The 24,655-nt window shown below is 40.6% G+C and overlaps 1 protein-coding gene across 1 annotated transcript in view; it reads right to left on the minus strand.

Annotated features, from left to right (window-relative positions):
* Positions 1-17,715: 17,715 nt before the first annotated feature.
* Positions 17,716-24,655, minus strand: part of tshz3b (teashirt zinc finger homeobox 3b) — a 42,927-nt gene continuing 35,987 nt past the window's right edge. Inside the window, exon 2 of the mRNA XM_042413487.1 lies at positions 17,716-23,030. Coding sequence (XP_042269421.1) covers positions 19,372-23,030 — 3,659 coding nt within the window. The 3' untranslated portion in view covers positions 17,716-19,371. The remainder of the gene's footprint in view (positions 23,031-24,655) is intronic.

Genomic DNA, 24,655 nt, shown 5'->3' on the forward strand with positions numbered 1-24,655 from the left:
ATTAGGGCTGCCGCTCTCCGTCCGTCCGCCCCGCCAAGCACAAGAGCTCAAACACATGCGCAAATTAAATCGACATCCAAACTCACTCCCATACACAAAGCAATTTAAATGATATTCATTAGAGCGATGACAAGTCCTGATGAGCCTTTCAGTACTGCAGAGAGGAAGGGAGAGAGACTGAGAGACAGAGTGAGGGGATGGAGGACTCTTTTTTTTTTTCTCCCCATCAGCTTTTTGCCAACTCTGTTTCATGGGCGCTCAGGCGTGGCGCCCATCAACGCACCTCCACTTAAATAAAAGAGGAGATAAAAAAAAACACCTGTGATGCAAAGAACTTCCTTGTTCCTCTCAGTTGCACCCACTTGTCCATTTCACCTCACTCCTTTTGCACCTCTCACTTTATTCTTGATTGTCTTTCTGTCTGTGCGCTGAGCTACATTTCCGAAAACCTTAAGTATAAGGCTGGTGTTACTCTGTAGTTTTCTTATTGTCAACGAATCAGATGAAAAGACCAAAACCAATAATGTGTGAGTCCTCCCTTGCTTGGCATCTTCCCTACCCTCTCTGTGACAGTCAACTCTATTTCAACAAGACCATTCATCCCTACCCATTCATGGTAATGATGGAATATGTGACCAAGTGAAATGGTATTTCTAATTCTAATATCAATGAAGCTCTATGACACAGAGGAATAATATATATCACAGACAATAATTTTTAATAGCATATGTTCAAGTTCAAATGTACATATGCATTGACATCCGTATAGGAAACCATTTCAATCTACACAATGAAATTCTGAGTCACTGTCGATTTCGAACACAAAAACCTAAAATATACAGTTTTATATTTTTGAAATTGAGATAGCTAATCATTAGATCATGCAGTATATAGAATACCACCAGCCTTATCTTGTATCTGTAAGTCTTTTTTTTTGTATCAAATACCTCTGATAAATATTATACGTGTAGTCATGGCCATGGCGAGTCAACACTGTCAACTGATTCTGATGCATAAAAACACCACAATCCTTCTCCCTCTCCCTCTATTATTTTCTCTGTCTTTTCAGGCACAAGCCAATTAATTCAGGCCTCTCTTCACAGCCCCTAATTAACCCCTTCAGGACTGAAATTATGCTTAACACTGGTGATTGAGGCCAAGTCTGAAATTACCCATCCTGCTCTGCCGTAATGACAAAATTCACGTCCTCGGCTTGAAGTGTGTGTCTGTGTATGTGTGTGTTTGTGCCACCATGCAGGCACTTGTCTTCTTGTGTGTTTGTGTCTGATACCTCTTGATTACCACTGTCCTTTTGTTAAGCTACATGCATGCATTACCTCCCTTCTCTCATTAGCATGTGCATAAAAGACATGCACTCTTTTTCACATGCGCACACACACAGTGCGGGTAGTATGCTATACATTGTGTGGCATATGTAATATGTTTCTCCAGCCATTAGAGGCCTGCAGGCCCCACTGAGGGCCAGTTTGCCTTTTGTTCCTGCAGAGGCCAGCCACGCACACACACAGGCTCTGATGTTGTAATCAATTTGCGCGGCCAGACGTGGTCTGGACGTGTGTGTTAATTAACGTTCTTGTGGGAGGAAATAATTTAACCGCGATAATGAGCTTGAAGAGGAGCAGTGAGAGGGGTGTGATCTCCAGGATAGCAGGCAAACAGAATAGGGAGCGCCCTAAACCTCCCTCTCCTGACTTCAGCTGGTTATGAGGAGCGCATGAGAGGTGAGTTTGGAAAGTGGCTGGAAATTAGAACTGGCAGTAACAATTTTGAGTTTTATTTGTTCATGAAAGCATTACCAGGCAATCTCTAAAAATGCTTGGACACAAAGAAGTTGGCGATGTGACAATCTGCATTGTTAAAGTGGCAAAATGAAACCTATATTGTTGTTTGTAGTTGTTACTGAAATAGTTTTGTTTAGAAGTTGTTTAAGTTTTTTGGGGTTTTTTTTGCCTTGATGCCAGAATTGGCCACCATTTGCACAATGTAGTCTTTGTGTATATTCTGAGTATATTTTAAATTGTAATTATAGCATTCTGTATGTGATGCTATACCATGTACAAAGCACTATAGAGCTCCATTCAATGTAAGGCTCCCTGGAAAAATATCTTATTATCACAATTACATATACTAACTATCCATCCATCCATTGATTTTCTGCTAATATCCACATTGTGGTTGTAGGCTAGGCAAAATAGCTCGCCCCTCTCTCTAACTGCTTCCTTTGGGATCCCATGGTTATCCCAGGCCAAATAGGATATATATAGTCCATCTTGTGTGTTCTGGGACTGCCCAGGACTCTGGAAAACATCCAGAAGGGGGTATTCAAATGTCCAAACCATCTCATCTGGCTCATTGCAATATAGAGAGACAGCTGTTCTACTCCAAGCTACTTTGAGATATCTGAGCTCTTAACTCTGTCTAAGGGTGAAGGGTGAACCAGGCAGACAGCCTGCAAAAGTAACTCATTTTGGTTGTCTGAAAGCTCATGACCATAGATGGCTGTTGGAATATACAGTACCAGTCAAAGGTTTTGAAACATCTTCCCATTCACTTGAATAAGAGACTGTGTCCAAACTCTTGACTGGTACTGTATATTGAGTGGCAAAACAAGAGCTCCCTCTTTGCAACACAGTCTAATACCATGCCTGCATTACTGCCAGCACTGCACCAATCTACCTGTGGATCTCACAATCCATTTTACCCTTACCCATTAAGACACCAAGATACTTGAACTCCTTCATTCGTCAATACCAGCATGGCAGAACATTTGTTGTAAATAAATGGTATTGGCAGAATGAAAGGTGTAACAACCCCAGAGCAGTAATGGTCTCAGGTTTTTGTTTTCGGTTGCTACATTATTTCATCACAGTAGTGGTGGCTGAAATTTCTCAAATGCAGTGAAAAAGAAAATGTAGTTTTGGTCTAAAGACTGATTACCCTTAGCTGTAGCATCATCATCTAAAATTTTAAAGTCAAGTCCTCAATGTCTCACTCAATTGAATTGATATATGATCATAAATTTGTAGAGCTTCATATACTTAATATGTGTAAGGCAGAAATTCACATCTCCACGGTAATCAGATCCTAAAAATAAGTTTGCAGGAGCTGCACATTCCAAAGAGTCCATTATTCCTAACGTGCTGCCTCCTCCCACAGTCGAGCTGCAGCACTTCCTGCTAATGGCTTAACCTCAGATAAATTGCCGATCACACCAAACAAGATCAAACCTGTGTGTTTTTATGTTTTTTCACCTCATGGCTACCCACTAATAGAGTGATCACAAGCCAATCAATAGCCGCTCTCCCCACCATCAAATGATCTGCTATAATAGCATTTAGGACATGCATCTTCTGTATCAATCTTAACTGATGAATTTCCTTAAATGACAAATTTCCAAATTAGAGCGAAATCTAATTTTCACTAATTTGCTGATAAAGCAGAAGCCCACTCTTAGCACAAAGCAGGGCTCTGTTGAGTCTATTAAAGGAAGACGCAGCTTATCCTTTTGAATGGGGTCACACATCTGACCTCATAATACAGCTTTACTATCAGTGCCGAAGGCTCTGCTTGGGGAGGTTGAGGTCCTTAAGAACAGCTATATACACACACACACATTCACATATGCATTGACACATAATTCACACATGAGCACATACGTATAACACTGGGGGCAGATTTGAAAACTGAATGGATGTTATTGAGGGGCGCTTATAATGACAATGAGCACTTTCTCTTATCACAAAGGTCAGCTTGTCTCACCTCTGACCTCAGAAGATACTTCGTCATCAGAGGCTGAATGGCGTCTTCACAATGCCGCATAGAGTTCCATTTCAAACAGTTCTCAGAGGCAGAGCTGCATTGGTAGAACATATGATGTCAAACTCACTGGGTGGAACAAAATAAATAAAAATTGAACATCTCGTTCTGCTTGTGCAATATCAAAGCAGAAGTCCAGTGAAAGGGTGTATGGTAACAAAGAAGGTACTGTGCTAATGACCTTCTACTACTGCTATAAATGCAGTTAAGCCAAGTTCAGAGCAGAGGAAGAGCACATACTAACTTAACAGTTGTATTAGTATTAAAGTTTGGTCTAACAAATAACACCATACTGACACTGGTAAATTGGATATACAATATACAGTAAATGTGCTTCTGTGGTGATGTAATGTAAACATGGCAACAAATGTTGCATTTTAACTGATTTCTTGCCTACCTCTGCCTGCTCTACCTCTTGGGCAACACTACGCATGGGCTAAGCACAACTGATAGATAGCAATAGGTTAGTATGAAGCCTTTAGATTTTCAAATTAGCTGATCCACTGACTTTTAACTAACTAAAAATGTTAGCTATTTCCAAGTGAAACCTGCATGTCGGTTTTTTAGGCTGAGTGTCCATATAGCATTTTTTGTGAGGGCCAGCATCTTTTTCAGTGGTTCCCAAATTAGCTTCAAAGCCTGGCGCTGTTCCTGGGGGCTTGGGAGTCACCCAACCACTTCCTGGTTGCACTGGTTGGAATAAATCACCTTTTCAGTCATTGAACAAGTCTCTTGAGTCTGGCTCCTATCACCTTTCTTGACACTCTGGCTAAGCTTCATCACAGCACATTTCCCCTAATGTTTGTTTTTTTCACTTTTGTAGGTGTTTTGTCCTTAGGGGCAACTGAACCTAATCCATGGTGGTTGCCACTTACTTGTCCCACCTGAGCTCCACCCAGTAACTGGCAGCAAAGAAGGAAGCAAGCAGTAAACCTACATCCAAGCTTTAAAACGTCTCTTTAAAGAATAAAACCAGTCTGAAAAGCTTCACTGCCCTCTCTGGTGGAAATTGTCTAGTCTGTTTCTCCTTGCATCACTGTCAGAAGTGTGGTTTTTTTGGACGTGTAACCACACCAAACAGTGATGTCATTGTGTACTGACATACCATGGAGTAGACCTCTACATCTTCTGAGCAAGGTAAGAAGTTAAACCACTGGAGGTAAGAAAAAACAAGATCTACAGATGGTGTTCTGTTACTCTTTAAAAACATTTGGGTGACATAACTGACATGTTTTTATATAACCAAATATAACAAGTATAACAAAACTGCCATTCATCCTTTAAACATATCTCAGGCCTTGGAAGATGGTGGAATGAACTGTTCCTTTTAAGCTCAGCAACAGTCAGCAGTCAGCTTCATATGTATGTGACCTTTCATCTTCACTACTTAAAAGGTACAAAAATGAAATGATTGCATACTATAAGAAAATATAGAAAAGATTTTTTCCTTAACTATTTTTCCGTTCCCTTGCAATACTTTACTCCAACTGTACTATACTATTCCCTCGTAATAGGTTTTGTGTTCCCTCTGATCCACTGATTTTATAATATATTATTATGCACTATTTATCCGTTAAAGCTGCTGGCAGTGACCACAGTGAGAGTAGGTACACCCTCAGCTGTGGTGGCCAGTTAAAGTAGTTTTCTACACTGTGTTATAACTGCCTGCTGCTGCAGCTGTGATTCTGATTATAGTCATGGCATGGCTGTAGCTTTGGCTCTTGCTGTGGCTGTAGTCATGGCTGTTCTTTGGTTGTTATGATGACACATTAGTTTTTTAATGGGTGTAACACTACAAGCATGGGTTTGTGTGTGTAGTGAAGTGACAGGGCTGACTGTTGTGATGAAGCTATTCCTGAACTCATGTGGTGCATGATAACACATCTGTCATATCTGATAGAAGCTTAAGTTCAAATCCTGAGTGACTGGCCCTATGATGCTTTTTCAGCTAATGCTAATGGAAACAGTAAAGAGTAGCCACAGTAGAGCTGCCATAGCCATATCCATAGCATCATAGAAACAACCACAACTGCAGCTGTAGCCCTAGCAATAACCATGTCCACAGTCACAACCCCAGCCACAACTTCAACCATAGATTAACCCAAACCAGGCAGAGCAGCTCCTGCTCTGATCACAGCCAGTGGCTGTATATGGTCAGAACTTGGCCTTTCAAAGGAAATAATGAGCAAAAAAATGCATAATGCAAAGTTTCACATTATCTCTCCTTTCTGTAGTATCTGCAGAGTGTTATCCTGAACTGGCAGTGTATTATAACTCTCAAGGACTTGCCCAACATACTGAATGTTCCTATGGACCAAGGGAATACAAAAGTATTGTGAGATGACGCAAACACACAGATGTGATTCCATTCACGTGAGATATGTAGGAAATTTAATACATAACATTTTAAGTAAACTACTTTGCCAAAGAACTACAGAACTGTATTAATGTAAAGGCAAAAAGTTCAGTCTAACAAAGTGATTACACACACACAAACAGTTATTGTAGTATATGTGAACCTGCAGGGAGCATCCCGGCTTATCTGATGGGTACCATAGCAAACCAAGCCAAGAACAACAGCACTAGCACATCCTCTGCATTGTTCCTGTAGGACCAGGGACAGATTGCATCTCCACAGAGGAGAATGGATTATATTTGGTAATGGATATGGTCTGAACTCACTTACCTGCAACTCTCCCTCTCTCAGGAGAGCTCTATTTCTGATTACACCATATCTGTAGATGAAGAGCTACATAAGTCTGAATCACGTAAACCTTTTGGTTGAGTAATCTTTTGCAGATCTCAGTGGCTACATACTTTGAGACATATTTTTAGCATGTGGTGCATGTTAAATGTTTCAAGTTGAAGAAACTTACGTCTTTAATAGTATTTTCAAATGTCTGTTATCTCTACATCTCATAAATTCAATCTCTACATCTCATAAATTCATGAAAGAAATTATTGTGAACTTTTAGATGATACGTCTTTTTAGTTCTTATTTTAAGACCAGGTTTGACATATGTGAGAATAAAAAGTGTGGTCACAATATTCAACTTTTCCAAAAAGAGAGATTTAGAGCATCTTTAGGAGCCAGATGAGACTTATTTCACATTTTCACATGTGGCAACTCACTGAACATGCTAAGACAACAATTGTTAGTCTTGGTATTTTACTGTGCATATCTACCTATCTATATTTCTAAAAAAAGTGTCGTGTGGGCGTAAATCATAAAAAGCGGAATAAATTTGAGTGATTGACTGAAATGATAAATGTGCTCTCAAATTTAACCTTGTTTTAATAAAAACATGGATGATTTGATTAAAACACACTTTATTTGATTCAGTACACCTCTTTGTCATTCATTGTACTTCTGTTGGCCATTTACTATTTAATGCTGTATCAGTCAATATTTTTATGTTAACAGTGGATCATATCACTACATTTAATGTGAAAGTCATTCATAATGATAAACCCAATTATCACTGGTGTCTATAGTTTCTCTCAGCTCTTTTAGCGTTTTAGAATCTTTAAGCTAATTGTTTTACTGTTTTGGTTCACTCTCACTGCTCTAATCAACCTTGTTTTTAGCCACAGTTGGTAGCTGTTTCAATAGAAAAGCTCTGATAGACACAATGGACACTACTTTCCAAAATCAAAGGACAGACAAAGTTAGTCACTACATGGTGAGCATAGTGGAGTATTTAGCTACTAAATAGCCAGATATTTTTCTCTGGATTTAGTGGAGAGCAAAACAGAGCTACAATATTGGAGGTGAATGCTGATGTTCCTCTGTGTCTGTGTGATGTGTAAATAGGCAACTGGTTGCAAATACATTCACCAACACACACAACCTTAATGAGAGATAATATGCCATAATAAATTAATTATTGCTGCTTTAAGTTTGCATTGCTGTAAGAATTTATAATTTTCATTGATCATGTGGAGTGGCTAGAGTGTCAATCATAAGGTGGCACCTATTGTGAAATGAATAATTGTGATAGAATTCTCTCTTGTTGGCTGGTCACCCAGTTTCAATGGACATTAATTTAATTCTTCAAAAACCTTTAGTGTATAGTAAAATGAAAATTACAAACATCTCATGTAGTGTTTTTGAGTTCCCATCACATTATGAAGATCCTTGAAACATATATGTAAACGTATATGTACCCCGGATATTTGTTGGTCTGCCCTTTTCTCTCAGGGCATTAATGATGATGAAGGCTCTTCTAGCTTGAAACTCAAGGTCAAGGATTCGGGAGACAGCATCTTGGTTAGGTTTTGGTTTCTTGTACATCTCCTGCTGTTAAGATGTACAAGAAATGTCTGACTTGTATTGTCAGACCATACTTGTCCACTAAAATAGACAAGATAAATCAGTAATGGGTATTGGACATGTCAGTCTGAATGATACTATGGGTCTTAGCCAGCAAGTGTATCATTAAACCAAATTTGACAGAAAACAGTCTTCTATGGCTGGGTAATGACTGTAAAAAATAATCTGACCAGTAAAAGTGCAAAATATATTGATATATGAAACCACCTTTCACCAATAGACATATGTGACAAACTGTTTTATCCGTGCAAAGTGTAGTTAGACTGAAAAAATTGATTGAACAGCATCTGAAACTGTTTAAGCAACTTTTTGCTGAGAATAATGTTATTCCTGAGCAACATTACACGCTGCATCTCCCTGCTCAAATTCTTTCTCTGGGCCCTTTGATAAGGCTTATGTGCGTGAGATCTGAGTCAAAGCACTCCTTTTTCTAACAGTTGTCATCTAAATTGAACTTCTAAAATGTCTGTAAGTCACTTATGAACCATAATCAGCTTTATGAATGTTGTTAAAATGAAATTGACACTGGACATCCCATTTTTGTACACAAGAAAGAATTGGGTCCTGTCTGAGAAATGACAAATATGGAGTATATTACAGCAAAGATTAGAGATTTTTGGGGGATTGCTGGAATACAACATGCATTCACAGTAAAGTGGCTTATTCTCAATAGTAACAAGTACATCAGTGAAAGGTCTCTGATAATCACCAATGCAAATGAGACAGTACCTGTCTTTGGGCTTACAAAAAACATTTATGTGGTAGACTGTTCACTGTATTGTTTTGAATATAAGCTTTATGAGACTCTGGGTTTCAATAGAGATATTTTGGCATATGAAGTCGCTCTACCTAATCTTGCCCAGGCAACAGAGTTGATAGATGCTGAAAAGGTAGTTGATCATATATCATGTTACCCAATCAATTTCAAAAACAGTGTGTATGTTTTGACAAAATATAACCTTGATGATGTCATTGCACTTAAAAATGGAAATTAAAGGGGACTTATTATGCTCATTTCCAGCTCTATATTTTTATTTTGGGACCCCACTAGAGCAGCTTTGCATGATTCACAGTTCAAAAAACTTCTTATTTTTCTTATATTGGCCATTTTTGCAGCCTCTCAGTTCAGCCTCTGTCTCTAACAGGCAATCTTAACTCCTGTCTCTTTAACAACCCCCACCCCCCCGATGAGCCCCTCTGTTCTGACTGGCCAGCTTCCCAGAAGCCTGCCAAGGGGCAGCTGTATCAGAGTCGTGTGAAGTTACTGTTGATGAAAACCCAATATTTCCTGCTTTACTGCTTCATATTAAAAGCTTTTAATAACGAAATAATGGGAGAATTTACAGGAAATTAAGCATGTCCTTCACTAAATTAGCAGAGCTTTGTTAGCTGCACTAAAAACCAGTAGAAACAACAAGATATGGCGGTATTTGAAGCTCTTTGTTCAGTGGATCAGTTAGAAATAATGCAAGGAGGAATAGTACAAGCAGAAACAGCCACAGTGATGATGATGTTTGATGAAGAGCTGCAGACGACCAGCACACCTCCAACAGGTAAATTACTTATTTTACTTTGCACTGCTATGGATTGGAGTTATGGCTCAGCGTGAGTACCCTCAAGACAATGTAAAAATGTCATAATGTTAGCGAAGCAGCACAGTGAACTCGCGCACCATGCGTGGAGCAGATGACCATATAAAGAAATCCATCATGAACCGATGTCAGCTCAAGCTGAAAGTAGAAAAAATGTTTGGAAACCTGTCTGACTAACTGTCTGAAGCGAATGCTTTTTGCTCACAGAGATTACTTCTACATATGTTTACCTCATTATTTGACACTTTGGCCACATTTAAAACGGACATCTAATATTGTAACATTATATATATGACTGAAAATAAGGAAAAGCATAATAGATGCCCTTTAATAACCATACTGGATAAGGTTTGCAAGGTGTGGTGAGTTGATACTGCTGATGATTTGTTACTGCTTTGTAAATAAATGTCTTGATGTTGAAACAACACCAGTATTTGGAATAATTACAATAATGTAATGTAATGTAATAAGTATGATTATTAAGCAGTTGTTACTGGGCAGTCTTGAAACAAGTTCTTACAGCTAAAAACAGCCTTAAAAAGACACAATGTGGCTTCAAACAGTGTCTCTGACAGTAATTTAGCTTTATGTGCATGATGAGCACAATAACTAAGTAAGAAAAAAGATAAATATTCTTAAAACAATCTTAACGATCTTACACAATCTGCTCTTGCATAGTATATCATTTTCAAAACAAGATCAATAAGACTTTATGGCTAGATATAAGATTGCAAGTCTTGGTTAGATCATGAGTTTCTGCAGTGTACATACTCTGTGATAAGTATGTTATGTGATTGAGTATTGAGAGTATTGAGTAGTTGCTAGTAGACACCGAGGCGCACACACACACACACACACACACACACACACACACACACACACACACACACACACACACACACATAAACACACATACATAACCACACAAGCTTGCACAAAAACCTATACACTTATACAAGCATATTGTACATGTTCTACAATGTCAGTGAGCAAATACAGTCAAACTACATAGATTACCTGAAAAAAACATAATCATAAAAACTGTCATTCACAGGCATAATATATGCACTACACACAACACCTGAAAACACACACACATACTGTGAGTTGCTGTGTCTCACCCATACACACAGACAGGCACACACACGGCATGCGTCTTCTTCAGTGTATGTGTGTCAGAGCGTGTGACTGGGATTCTATTTGTGTCGGTGAAGTGGCTGAGCTGTGTTTGTAGCGTTTAGAGGAAATTACCCTGCGAGCGTTGCCTCGGCCACAGTAGATAGTGGGTCGCCTCTCTAGGCTGCATGGCATATTGATTTCTTGTTGTGAGGAGTGCTGTTCAAGCCCCATTTAAGATTTCCATCCAGCCCACAGCCCTGAGTATGGCAGCCAGCCGTAAATTAGGGAAATTGCACATTCATCACATGCGTTATTTGAAGATACTTTGGAAATGTGTGGGGCCAGAGAAGATCTACAACAGTGTAGGTAACAAACATACACAATGACTGACTAACTCTTCAGTAGAGCTGGGAGGTGTACATTGAAATTCATGTCACAACATACTTTGAAACATGGTAGCTAGCATGGGAAGTGATAGCACCACATACATACACTTAAAATTCATTAATAGAAAACACAAGAAGAAATATTGGCCACTCAGGGAAGCAGAAAGCAAATACACAAACATTTAACACTTAGTGCCGAAGACTTCACAACTTTAGTGCCTAATATATTAGGAGCAATTCATATACATGTGCATTTACCCGAAAAATGACAAAAAGCTGTAAACAAAAGCTTTACACTTTAGTTGTAATGATGTAAACAGAATATGAAAACTGGTTTACATATTTCTCTCTGCTCTGTTGTTGGAAGCCTGGTGACATTTGACCCCAGTTTGTGTCTCTCATAGATTAACAGTACACTTGAGTCACAGAGCAATGCAACTGATTTTACAAAAAAGAAATACCTGGTGATCTTTGAAAAACCCAGAGGGTTGTTTGGCAGCACCTATCACTGCTCTGAGAGAATTTCCAGAATCTGCAAAGACTATAATCTGGTTGAAATATTCCATCTTTGAACATTTTTAAAACAAAATATACATTAAAATATAATCAATTTTATATGATTGTTTTGTAGGGCATATTCTTTATATGTGTGTGGATAAAGTATATGTATAATAAGGTAATCTCTGCTTATTTAACCATAAAAGTGTGTTTGTTCTTCCTCCTATATGTACAAAAAAAGGAGTTTCTCAGCAGCGATAAGGTATTAAACCTTAAAGTTAACCCATGTAAGGATTCTTTAAATATTTTATTAGAAAAGCAAGTAAATGTCATGATTCTACCTTCCAGCTGCTTCTGATGTCTGACTTTGATGTGCAACTTCCCAGTCTCTTGGCACACTTCCCATAGTCTTCTTAAGGAATCTAGCCCAAGAACCTGCTCAGACAGAATTTACATATGCCATTCCTATGATCTGAGACATCAGTAGTTGTACAAATGAATAACTCTCTTCCAAAGCAAGACATTAGTGAATCAAGGCCCTGATAATGTTACCAAGAAGAGTTGCTCTGGTGAATTAACGACTGAGAGACTTGGAGACAGAGAATCAGAGAGCGATCTTTTGGTCTCATAGAACGTTTCTTTGATGTTTCACATCCGAATAGGTTCAATTTGGTTTGTTACTGTAGTGCAAATGCTTATGCTGTGTTCATTTCCTACGAAGAAGTGGAAAGGTTATTTTGTTTCTGCAGCTAAGACGAGATTGCCCACACCCAAGATGGTGAATGCCAGGTTGTTGCGTTACTTTTGAATCAACTGTAAGCGAACAGTTGAGTAGAACTTAAGCTTTAAATGGTCTTACCTTGAACTGCCAACAAGAGTAGTAGAGTGGATATATTGCTTGCAATCTGTATTGACAGAGTTCGGCAATTCAGGAAACCAAGTGGGAGAAGTCAGTGACCACAAAGTACTTCAGTATGCTGTAATTGTAATTCTCACTAGGTGGCTGACATGAAATGTTTTTCCCTATTGACAGCTTGTATTTACAGAATTTTGGATGCGATTAAATACAGCAACATGGCCCATATCTAGGTATTAGTGTGTGCTGTTACTGTATCCACAGAAAAGTCTCAGTGATGCAGCCTGAGAATTTGTTTCAATATGTTTGACTGAGGAGAGAATGACAAGAGGTCGTTAGAGTCCACAGCTACATCTACAGTAGAACATGTGAATTTTAAGGGAATAATGCCTTTAAGTAACAAGGCAAAAACATGCTGGAAAAAGTGTCTGAAAATCAATCTGAAACGTTTCAGGTCAGCGAGTAGACTGGTTGAATCTGACAATGCCAAAGCAAAGCAGTGTACCCTTTTAGAGGCTCTAGGCAGATATTTGTTAGGAGGCCCTTTCTGAGTTGAAACCCCAGTCAATCAATATCCACTGAGTGAATAGGCTGGTTGAAGTTTTGCATTTTGTTTACTGACATACAGAATAAAGGCTTGATAAAGTAAGTGAGGCTGTCACAATGTTACAATGTTTTCACTGTACAAGTATCATGGCAAAGCATTATGGTAGTGACCACAACAATGACTTGTGAGGTTAGTTGTGGTTCCTCTTGACCATCACGGTAGCTCTTCGATTATGTTCAGCCATTAACTTCTCATCCTTGTTACGAATCCAAAGCATTCGTACAACACAAGTTGAACTCTTTTAAAATAATGTCTCTCCTTCCTTTTTCGCTCAAGCTGATGCTCAACTTGCATGGATGCGTATTTGCATCAACTATGTCGCCCAGTGCGAATTTGCGTTTATTCATGTCTTTGCATTGACTTTGTATGTAATCATGCCACGTGAAAAATTTGCTTCACATTTGGTCTGAACACACCATAAGGGTGTAACAATCAATAAGATATATCTCAACCAGACGGATATGAGGCCTCCCCTGAATATATTGGTTGGTAGAACTACATTATATTTAAATCCGAAAGGCCTTAGGTAGCAACGTGTCTGTGTGTGCAAGTGAAAGAATGAGCCGGAGAAAGAGGAAATGGAAACAGAAAAAGAAATCAAGAGAAAGCGAGATGGACAGGGCACTCTCCCTGTGTGTCTTTGTGTAAGGAATGTGCTTGCTTGTACCCTGGCTTTATTTGTGTTATGCCGTGTGATTCCATTGTGAGGAGTAGATCCACGGAGCTTGTATTCCCACCCTCCCACCACCCCCTCCCTGCTTTAGATAAAGCTATCTGGATCTGCAGCACACCTTCCTCAAATGCATGTGAGCGGCTTACTGTTGTGGAGGATCTCTCAATGTTCCTGGGGGATTCTGACGGTTGCATTGTGTGGGCTACAATGAGGGTGTGGCACATAGCAGCATCTCCAGAACCACTATTAAGATGTTAATGTCCGCTGGCATAGCTGGCTTCAGGCAGTGCAGTCCTTTTACAACCCAGAGAAGGTATACTTCCCATTCAAGACATTGCACAGAATAGGGAAATAATTTGAATTGATATGCATTTTTCAGACTGTTAAGAGTGTGCAATACATCTTATTTTCATTATCCATTAATTAATCAAAAAACAAAAACAACTTATAATATGCCATTACCATAATAACATTGCAGTAATCAGAAAATAGACAGCAGCAACACCTCACATTAAAGGTGCTGAAATCAGACAGTGTTTGGTATTTTTGCTTGATCAATAACTTGGAAGATTAATCAATTATAAAAGAAAATTTAAAAAAAATATATTGATGAATCAATGATTTTTTTTGTTGTTGGTGTTGACTAGAATTGTTTCAGCACTAGATATAACTGTGTAATAGTGAATGATGTGCACCCATCTACAGTGAGTTTAAAATTTTAATGGGGAACCCGCATTAACTGAGATTTTGGCCACTTGGGGGCAGTGGAAGCAAACACTGACATATTGTCACCTTTTAAGTTGATATGGCAAACTTGTTGCTTATTCACAAATTCAGATACAGACCGATACAGGGCAACATTAGCACTGCAATTAAGAACTGTGTTTCTGGCCACCTAATGAATTTATGTTCAGTGTGCACTCTCCTTTTTGGTCTGTTTTGCTCTCTACCAAGTTAAATGCTTCACTATGTACACCAGCTAGTCCTTAACTAGTCCTTAACTTTGTCTGTATGCTGTTTTGTGCTGGGCAGGTGTGCACTTGGTTTATCAGAGCCTTTCTACTGAAATGTAAGTGGACCAAAACAAAAAAAGTCAAGTTGTGTGCTGGGAAACCGAAAACATTAGCTGAATGATGCTATAAAGCTATGAATAGCTGAGGCGAACTGTGGAGTTGTGTGACAATTCTGTTTGTCTGCGTCTTTGAGCGACTACTTTCACATTCATCTAATCATTTAATCCTTTGTCAATATAAAGATATTGTTTATAGCAGGTTCAAGATGTTCTTGTGTTATTTTAATATTATTTCCTGTGCAGGATTCCAGTTGCATTCCAACCCACAAAGGATTCATAGGATCTGGATGTAATGTGAAGGACAAAAGCTAGTACATACACATATTTCACATAATGCTGAAGACAGCATTCGATGAGTTCAGTATTACCATGTTGGACAACATTGTTGACTAGCTTCTTTTTTGAAACAATGTGATGCAATAAATCCTCTCAGCCCACAGTCGGGTGTGCCATAAGTGGATACACAAGTTCTTCTACTATGACATTTTTTAAAAAGTGGCCACTCAAGGCTTGTTTGCTGCGCCCATTGGTTGACATACATGTCATTTTGAATGGAATTCTGGGACCTGTATACTGCACTTACCATTACCACCAGTAACCACAGGTATTGCCAAATCAACCAGGACTGAAACTTCAAGGATCACAAATTTTAACCGCCTTTTCACCTTTCGCAAGAACTGGCGTGACTCATCATGATCTAGATAAATGGTGCACATACTGACATGCTGTGTTAAACTGAGATTTGAACTGAAGTTGTATGAAAACAGAGTGTTTAAAGAAAAAATAAAAATAAAAAGTATAAATGTTGGTGTTTTCCTAGTCTAGATGTAGGCATTCATTCACTATTTTACTTCACTGACTCTAGCTAATGGGGTTTAGTGCAATTTGAGATTACATTTTTATACATAGTAAGTGCATAAATGTGAAATGTTTCCTTGATTGTGTGTGTGTGTCTGTGTGTGTGTGTATGCACATTACCGGTGGTGGTACCCATTGTCTCCTGCATGTTAGTTTTGAACCTTAATAAGTTCTTGCCTCCACTCGCTGGATGTGAAGGCAGGGAGAGAGAAAATGGCTTTTTTACACTTCAATTTCACGCATATTTTCTTTGAGGCTAATGAGAGCCTTAAATACGGTGCCAGACTTAAGGCTGCACTGTTGAAGGCTGACATTTTCACACACAGTGGCACCTTGTCACTGCAGATGAAGTCCTTCTACCTGGCTGTTGAGAGTTGTGTGTGTGTGTGTATGTGTGCCTTTTGTGCATCTGTGTGTGTATGTGTGAAGAAAAGAGGAGAATTTGGGATACTGGTCTGTAAAATTCAGAGTTGTATGTTTGAATTGTGTGCAGGTGTTGTATGCGCCCACTTTTTTTTTGTTTGTTTTGTTTTTTGCCCGGTATATTAAGTGGTAGAACACAGCAGAAAAGCGATGATGTTCAGGAACAAACAGCACTCTTTCACTTTGCTATCTTATTTAGGCTCTGTATATGTTTATGTAACAAACTTGTATTTTTGTATAAGCAGATCTGCCTGTGTGTGTGTGGATGATATCTGTTTGTTCTTGAACATTTATTTCTCCTGCCAATACCTACCTCTGTATTCTCTGTGCCTTATATGTACTGAACATATACTGGTTCCCATGTAGATGTTCGGACAGAAAGCAGCTCCCATAAATCTCTTCCTCCTGTTAGCTTTAACTCTTCGTTCCATCTTCTTTATCTGTACCATACTGTTGTGCAGCACATATCATCAAATTGATAGTGATACAATTCCTATTTACTCACAGCTCCGGACAGGGAAAAAATATGAATAAATAAACACTTGAAAGGACCTGCTCATCTTGTCAGCATTGTTGTCATCTCCCATGAAGCCTAAACAAATATGTCTGCCAAGTTTCTTACCTTGCGGAGAGTAGTCACAAAATGGACGTCAGAGGTAATTATAGAGCAGAAGATATGGTAGGGAAAATTTGTGTGTGTGTGTGTGTGTGTGTGTGCCTTTATACTTCCATATCCAACGTGGAAAGAGAGAAGAGGTGAGTATGAGCTGGGTTACTTTCTGCTTCTTTGATTATTGATAGTGAAGGGATGAGATGGATTGTTATATTACTGTGTGACACTATCTGAAAGGAACCTGTATAAGTATGTATGCATGTAAAACTGGAAATGTTGATCACAGTTTTCATTAGCAAGGCCAAACATGGCCACTTGGCAGCTATGTTGAATTTCAGATTTGAAATGTCTGCATTTAAAATTTCTTTGCATGACTTCTGCACTAATTAAGCTGTAAGATTCTTAAATTCATGCTAGCAAGTATTAGTGGTTATTTATTTACCCTCTAAATGACAGCTTGTATGCTTTCTGAGAGACAACTAACACCCCCTTATGATGATAATGATAAAATAACTTTTTGAAATGTCATTGCTTATGGTTTTTTGAGGCCTGATGCTGCAGGCTCATTCTTATACATGCAGTATGTCCAAGCCACTAGGACAAAAGAAGAGGCTAATGGGAAAGCCCAACAGTGATGGTGTCTGTTTGCATGTCTGTGTGTGTGTGTGTGTGTGTGTGTGTGTGTGTTTGTTTGTCTCCGCCACGGCCCCGTTGCTGCCACTCACTGTAAACTAGTCTGCAGCTCGTCAGACAGACGTTGACACACTCCCAGTCTAATGTGCTCATTAGGGACTGCACAGCACACACATAATTGATAGCCATGACACACACGATGCACACACACATTATTGCAAAAAACAGGTTCCTTTTTTTAATGCTGCAGTAGAAAACAAGGTTATATGAAGTCATATAATGGGGGTTCATTGTCAAGAACAACAACAACATAAAATGAAAGAACGAAATGAAAACACTAACGGCACAGAATGCATAACAGTATCTGTGCTGTTTACATGCCGATATTTTACACATAAGGATTTTTTTTATTTCTCTACACTGGCAGCTGTCAGTTACTTCAGCAAATTAACTGCCAAAAATGTAGCAGAACTTGTCACTCAAGAGGTTAGTGTAACCATGGTTACCTTTCATATCCCAAAAAGATAAAGCTGCAGTGTGGAATCATGGCAGAGTAATTAGACAGAACAAAAAAATAGGACCAATCGAAAAGGCATTCAACGATATGAAACAACCAAGAGTGCTTATAAATAACAGATTACATGTGAAATTTCTTCATAAAGTAACATCTTTTTTTTTTTTACAACCTTTAATATCTTTTTAGTGTTCATACAGCGGCACATGTTGAGTAGTGTCTGGTAAAAAGAGTCTTTAACCCTTTGAGCACGAGTTGGGAATAAAAAGATTCACCTGTTGTCATCCTTTTGCTACCTCCCTTTTTTGTATCATTTGATTAAATAACATTTATAAAACTATTGTGCAAAACAATTTTATTAATGTCTTCATATACTGTGCACCAGCAGTCATAATTCTTTTAAATTAAAAATATAGAAATGATGCATAATTTAGACAGGAATTAGTTAATATGTTTTATATACATATTTTACACAGACCTGAATTAATAAAGGTCCCTGATCGACCAAAGTAAAAGACTTAAGTTTTTTTTTCCTTTTTTTTTATCACATAGATTAAGCCCAAGATGAAAACCTTGCACTGAATAGAGAATCTCCTTTTTAAAAATGCTTTCATGTCAAGGATTAGACTCAACACATGTCTGGGAAACAGACATTGCAGACACAATGCACATGTTGTCCATCTAATTCACACAATAGCTTCAGTAATTCCCAATATCAAATCTCATGTCAATAGTGTTTGGATCTTAGGTGTAGAAGTGCTTTGACGTACTCAGAGGGTTAAATTTTAAATGCTGACTCCAGTACAAAAAATGTTATAGAAAAAAAAGACAGAGCGAGCGAAAAAAAAAAAAATCATGGAAAGTGCACCAGATTTAGTTATAAAATGTTCAACTAAATTGTTTCGTTTATGCATGCAGCTTATAACACCCCAGTGATGCCAAAATATAAAGGAACTTAATTCCATTTACACAAGTTTCAAAATACATCACCACTTCATTTTAGAATCTCTTTTTTTAAACCTTCATATACTGTATCTTCTCAATGTCAACAGCCCCCATCTGCACGTTTTGAGAAAGTCACTCTATTCCTGTCAAAGGAAAGCACTAAAATCAAGTGTCTCGGGCCAGAGTGAGTCTACCTCACACAGAAACAAAAGAAAAAATCAACTGCTACAACACAAAATGTAAAACCATGTGCCAAAACTCAAAGCAGTAGTTGTATGGCATCTTTGTGCAGTTCCATCATGTAAATGGTCCTTTCTTCTCTTTGAAAGAAATGTCCATGAAAGGCTTAAGAGAGACAGAACAAGAAAGAGTGAGACATTATGAAAGAGTGTAGCATTGTCCCCAGCCAGTGCTACTGTTTCTCCAGCTCACACACATACATGAGATGGTCCTCGGGGGACTTCCCATGAGTCTTGCTCAGGTGAAGCTTAACCGCGTGCTTGCTTGCAAAAGTCCGGTTGCAGAGCTTGCACTGGTACACAGACCCACTGTTGTCGTCGTCTTCGGGGGAGGGTGATGGGGATTCAGTCGAGGGCAGAGGGGTGGTTAAAGACGAGGGCAGGGAGATAGGTAAAGAAGAGGATAAGGATGTGGGAAGAGAGGAGGGTAGAGGGTGGCTGGATGGGTGAAGGTTAGAGAGCAGTTTTTCAGACAGTCCTTTGGTGTGGCGTTGCTGATGGTGTTGGTGCGTTATCTGACTGAGCAGTTGCTCTCCAGAAAGCTTGGCCAGGTCTCGCAGGCGAAAGCCCAAGTGGGATTCCAAGTGGCTAACGTAGGTTGATGGCGAGCGGATCTGCGAGGCGCAGTCACTGCAGAAGAACACTGGGTGACCTGAATCCAAGTTCTTCAAGAACTTGGTGCCACCAGTTCGTCTCAGCTGGTATTTGACATTAGCCAACCAATGGGATATTGTAGTCATCGAGAGGCCTGTGAAACGGGAGATGTGCATTCTCTCCTGTGGGCTCAGGTCCGACATCATGTACTTGCCATCACTTGTTTGTCTCAGACTGGAAGCAAACTGGGCTTGTAGGATGAGGAGGTGTTGAGGGTTCCAGTTGGATTGGCGGCCTTTACGTTTCTGGGCTGGTGAAATGTCTTCTGTCTCCTCCTGTGTGGCACCTTCAATGTCGGAGCGCTCAGACAGGCTGGTAGGTGTGGAGGACTTGGAGACTGCTTGGCTCTCTGTCAGGTTCCTCAGCATGTCAGAGATGTCTGAGAGGGCATTCTCTCTCAGAGGGGAAGTGGACATGAAAGAAGCTACAGCAGCTGAGGCTTTGGTCATAGTGACAGTGGAGGAGGGGGAAATTGAGGATGGGGTGGAGGTGGTGGAAGAGAGAGCCGTTGAACCCAAAGAAGTACTACTGCTGTTTTTGTCAGCATTCTTGCCTTTGGTGAGATCTATGGGTTGATCATTGTTTAGATGTTGCTGGTAGAAGTAGCGATCTAAGTGGTCGTTGCTGGGCTTTTTGGTCTGTGCTGGTGGGGTGGAGGCAGCCACTGCTGCTTTCTCTGCCAGGCTGTTGCTCATCTTAAACAGCATACTCATGGGGTCAAGGGAGGGCAGGGCAGGCTTAGCGGCTTTTCCCAGGTGGGCGTTCATTACAGACTGCAGTGCACTGAGAGGATTGACGAATGGCTGCTCTGGAGGTGGATGGTCTGTGATGATGGCTGTACTGCCACACAGGGACGCAGGCAGGGGGGATGCCACAGCAGTGGACTCTACTCCATTCTCCACAGACTCCTTTATGGTAATATCTCCATTTGAATCTCTGTGATTTGGTCCACTTCCATCTCCTACTACTTTTTCCACTCCACCAGCATTCTCAGGAGTTTTACAGCCTCCTGCTCTACTTTCTTTGGGGGACTCACCTCTGGCTGAGTCCCCTGCTTCACTGTTGCAGGGTGAGGGTGTGGTACGTCTCAGAGGAGATGCCCTCACAACACCAATCGGCTCCCTCATTTTTTCCTCTACCTTCGCCACTTTCTCTGTCACCTTTTTGACCAGTTCTTCCATAGCATGGAAGTTGTTCTTGGGGAGAGGAGAGTTCTGGCGGCTTGGAGGGGAGATCAAAGGCTGACTCTTGCCAGTGGGAGAGAGAATCTCCCCTCCAGGGAACATGTATTTAAGGGGAGAGCTCTTCCCGGAGTTTCCTAGAGAGAGCTTCATTATGTTCGGGAGCTGGTAGGCAGCATGGATACTGGGATATCCACCCCAGCTTGGAGCTCCATTCTGGGCTTTGTTGATGGCTGAGGTCACTGTGTTCTCCAAGGACTTAAGGATGTCTAGACCCCCTTTAGGACTCTCATCCAGATCATCCTCAGTCAGATAAGTGTATTTTGAAGAAATATCAAATTTCTCCTCAGCCTCTTCCTCACCTCCAGCCTTCTTCTCTTTGTTGACATTGTTGCCATTGTTGATGATGGACTCCTTAGTGCATTCCTCCTCCTTCTCCTCCTTTTTTATCTCCACAACCATGGCAGTGGGGGAGATGCTGGCTGGAGGAGGCACTGGGGCAGGTGGAGGAGAGAAGGTTGTGGCAGCCAGAGGAACTGACTGAACCTTTTCCTCACTTGTTGAATTAATGGTGGGAGCTGGGGTGGGCGACTCTATAATGGGTTTGCCTTTCTTAATAGCCGAGTTGGTGACTTTAATAAAGTGTCCAGTCACCATCATGTGAGCGGTCAGCTCTTGCAGTGTATCATGAGAGCTGCCACACTCCATGCATTTGAGAATCTGTGACTTCCTGGATTCAAACTGCCAGGCATAGCTGGCACCGTTCTGGTGTCCATAGCGGTTGTTGGGTGTGATGTAAGGGTTGGTGGCCTTCTGGAGTATGTCATTAGAGTCACTGAGGGAGGTGGGCTTAGGTGTGGTGCCTCCGTTAGAGTCAGGTGAACTGGGGATATCTAGGTCAATAGGGGCTCTTTTTCGAGCTGAGGAGATAATCTTAGCTGCCACTGGTGTAACGGGCTCTTTCAGAGGCACTTTCTGGTAGTGTTTCGTCTTGATCATGTGGACACTTAGGTCCTGGAGGGATTCAAAGGAGTGCCCACAGTACATGCACTTCAGAACTTTCTGTGCATCCTCCTTCCCCTCCATCTCTAGCAAGGAACGCTTTCTGGGTTTTGACCATCGTTTAGCACCCTCCCCATCTGTCTCATGGTTATCATCACGATAGTGGCCTGTCTCATTCATGTGCACTGTCAGCTCCACTAGCGTATCATAAGCTGCACTGCAGTCCTTGCAGCGGAACTTGCTGGCACCAGTGAATATGGAGCCATAAAGCTTGGAGCTCTGCCGATACAGCTGGACGGTACTAAAGAGGTTGGGTTCTGTGGATGCTGTGGATACAGCCACTGTGGGATGGTGAACCATGCCTAGTCGGTTGTGGTGGTTCTGCGAGGCCTGCTGGAGGGTTTTAGCCATAGCTGTTTGGTGCCAGTCATAGCCTCCACTTCCACAGCTACTGCTACTGCTGCTGCTACTGCTGCTGCTGTGACTACGAGGGGGTTTTTCTGCAGGGGGCTGGCTCAGGTTCAGATTCAGTGTGGACCAATAGGAGTTGGTCAGGAAGGAGGTGTAAATTGCCTTCATCTTCTCCAGGCTGTCAGCCACAGACCCTGTGGTGGCTAATATGGCCTCATCTCCACTTACTGGGATAGTGGCGTTGGCAGCAGCCATCATGGCAGAGGATGAAGACAGTGAAAGGGCATTTGAGGGGTCTTTAAAGAGAAGGACGTCATCCTCATTTTTAAGTGAGGAGCTCTCAAAATCAGACATCCTGTCACTGGATTCGCTCAGGTGAGACTCACTGTCCAGCTCCTGACCAGAAAAGTCTGCTGCATTAGGGGAGTCATGGAAACCAGTGGATCCTGGTCTGTCCTTGAGAAGGAAGTCCTTGTCTTGACACAGGAACTTGGTGGCAGGCTCCTCCCCTTCCTGGGCTGAGTCGTCGCCATCCAGGTCCTCATCCAACAGGGCTGCCTCCTTCTCATCTTCAGGGACGTATGCTGCTCAGACAGAGAGAAGAAAGAACAAAAAGAGAGAGGGAAAGATTTGTTAGAACCATACTGACAGCATATCTAATGATGGAGATTCTCAACTCTGCATTCCTGTGTTTCACAAAGCCAAGCCCTGATAGAAACACAAGATACTAGCATTCACCTTTTCTCCAGTGAGGAATAGCGGAATCATCCAATGACTTTCACAGACAGAGTATTTCCTATTATAAACTATTTCAGTAATCCTGTTTCTAACTTCCTCCTTTTACATTGACATTGTTTTCAAATTGGAATCAAGTCGCCACCCCCTCCCTTCCTCTCTCCCCCCCAGGTCTTTGTTCTGTACTGCAGAAAATCAGAGACAGCTAGAGAGAGAGACGGAGGATGGAAAGAGAAAGATAGAGGGAGGGAGAGGGGAAAAATGTCTCTTCAAAGAGAACTTGCCACCTTATTCTTCTCAAGGGGCAACAGCTTGAAATTAAAACTAAATTTGAAATTAATGAAGCACATTCTGGCGGTGGCATTCGTTTCTGAAGTAATAAATTACTTGTATCAACCTCGGAGACAGCGGTTCCTGTCTGTCAATTAATATGTCTCACGCTTCTTCTGCAGACTCTAATGCATTCCCTAACAGACACACTCGCCATTTAAATTAAGCATGCATTTTCACTCATTACACTGCTCAGCCCTCGCCTCCTCGTAAATAAAAATGAATGTATGTACGTTTGCCTGGGACAAATCTCTCCCCGCAAAACCCATTTGCTTCAATTACCAAAGATTAGAAAAAGTTTAGAGTTATTATTTACAGTTTAGCTTCGGGGAGTGGGCTTGAGGCTTTCAATTTATATTCAAATCCCTCTAGTTTAAGAATAATACAATGGAAATCATACAGAGAAAAGATGTATCAAGACAAATCACAGTCTCGCTTCTTTGTACATCTATGAATGTTTACTTTTGTTAATAAGTCTATCAAACAGATAAAACAACATCAGATGAGAAACGCCGCATGTTCACACTTTGTGATTAAGGCTGGATTTCTGAATAACAAGAGAAGCACACAAAGGCACATGCATGCACAAGCTTCTTCCTTGTTTTGGCAAGTACACTGGCAAAGAAGATGAGCGTGTGTGTGTGAACATCAGTGGCCTTGTGCCTTACATTCCTTTCTGTAACAGGCCATCACTCATCTAACCTGGTATGTAAACACACAGTGAGCTGGTCAGCAGGATGGGTGTGGCACAGCAGCACATATTTAGTCACAATCTACCATTGCCGTAGACACACAAAGGTTAAATACGGGACAATGTGTAAAATATACAATTTGTATAACACAATGATGTGCAGTAAAGACTTCTATGACAACTAAGAGAGAAAAAATATACATGCAAGGTGACTGAGTTGAAAAAAGAACTCCGAATCACACCTATAGTTCGGTGAAAATACAGGTGTGGAGTAAGTAATGCAACCTGCCACCCATATCATACAGCACACCTCAACTGTTGCCGACTCCCATCTCTAACTGAGCCTATGTGTTTGTGTGTGTGCTAGTACTGCATCAGCAGCAACACAGAGAGGAGTCTCTATCATTGTCAGGCCACTGGTTGCCATCGGCGATGATACGACATCGCTGTGGG

Source organism: Thunnus maccoyii, chromosome 1 (assembly GCF_910596095.1).
Source record: "Thunnus maccoyii chromosome 1, fThuMac1.1, whole genome shotgun sequence".
In the NCBI taxonomy this organism is placed as follows: domain Eukaryota; kingdom Metazoa; phylum Chordata; class Actinopteri; order Scombriformes; family Scombridae; genus Thunnus; species Thunnus maccoyii.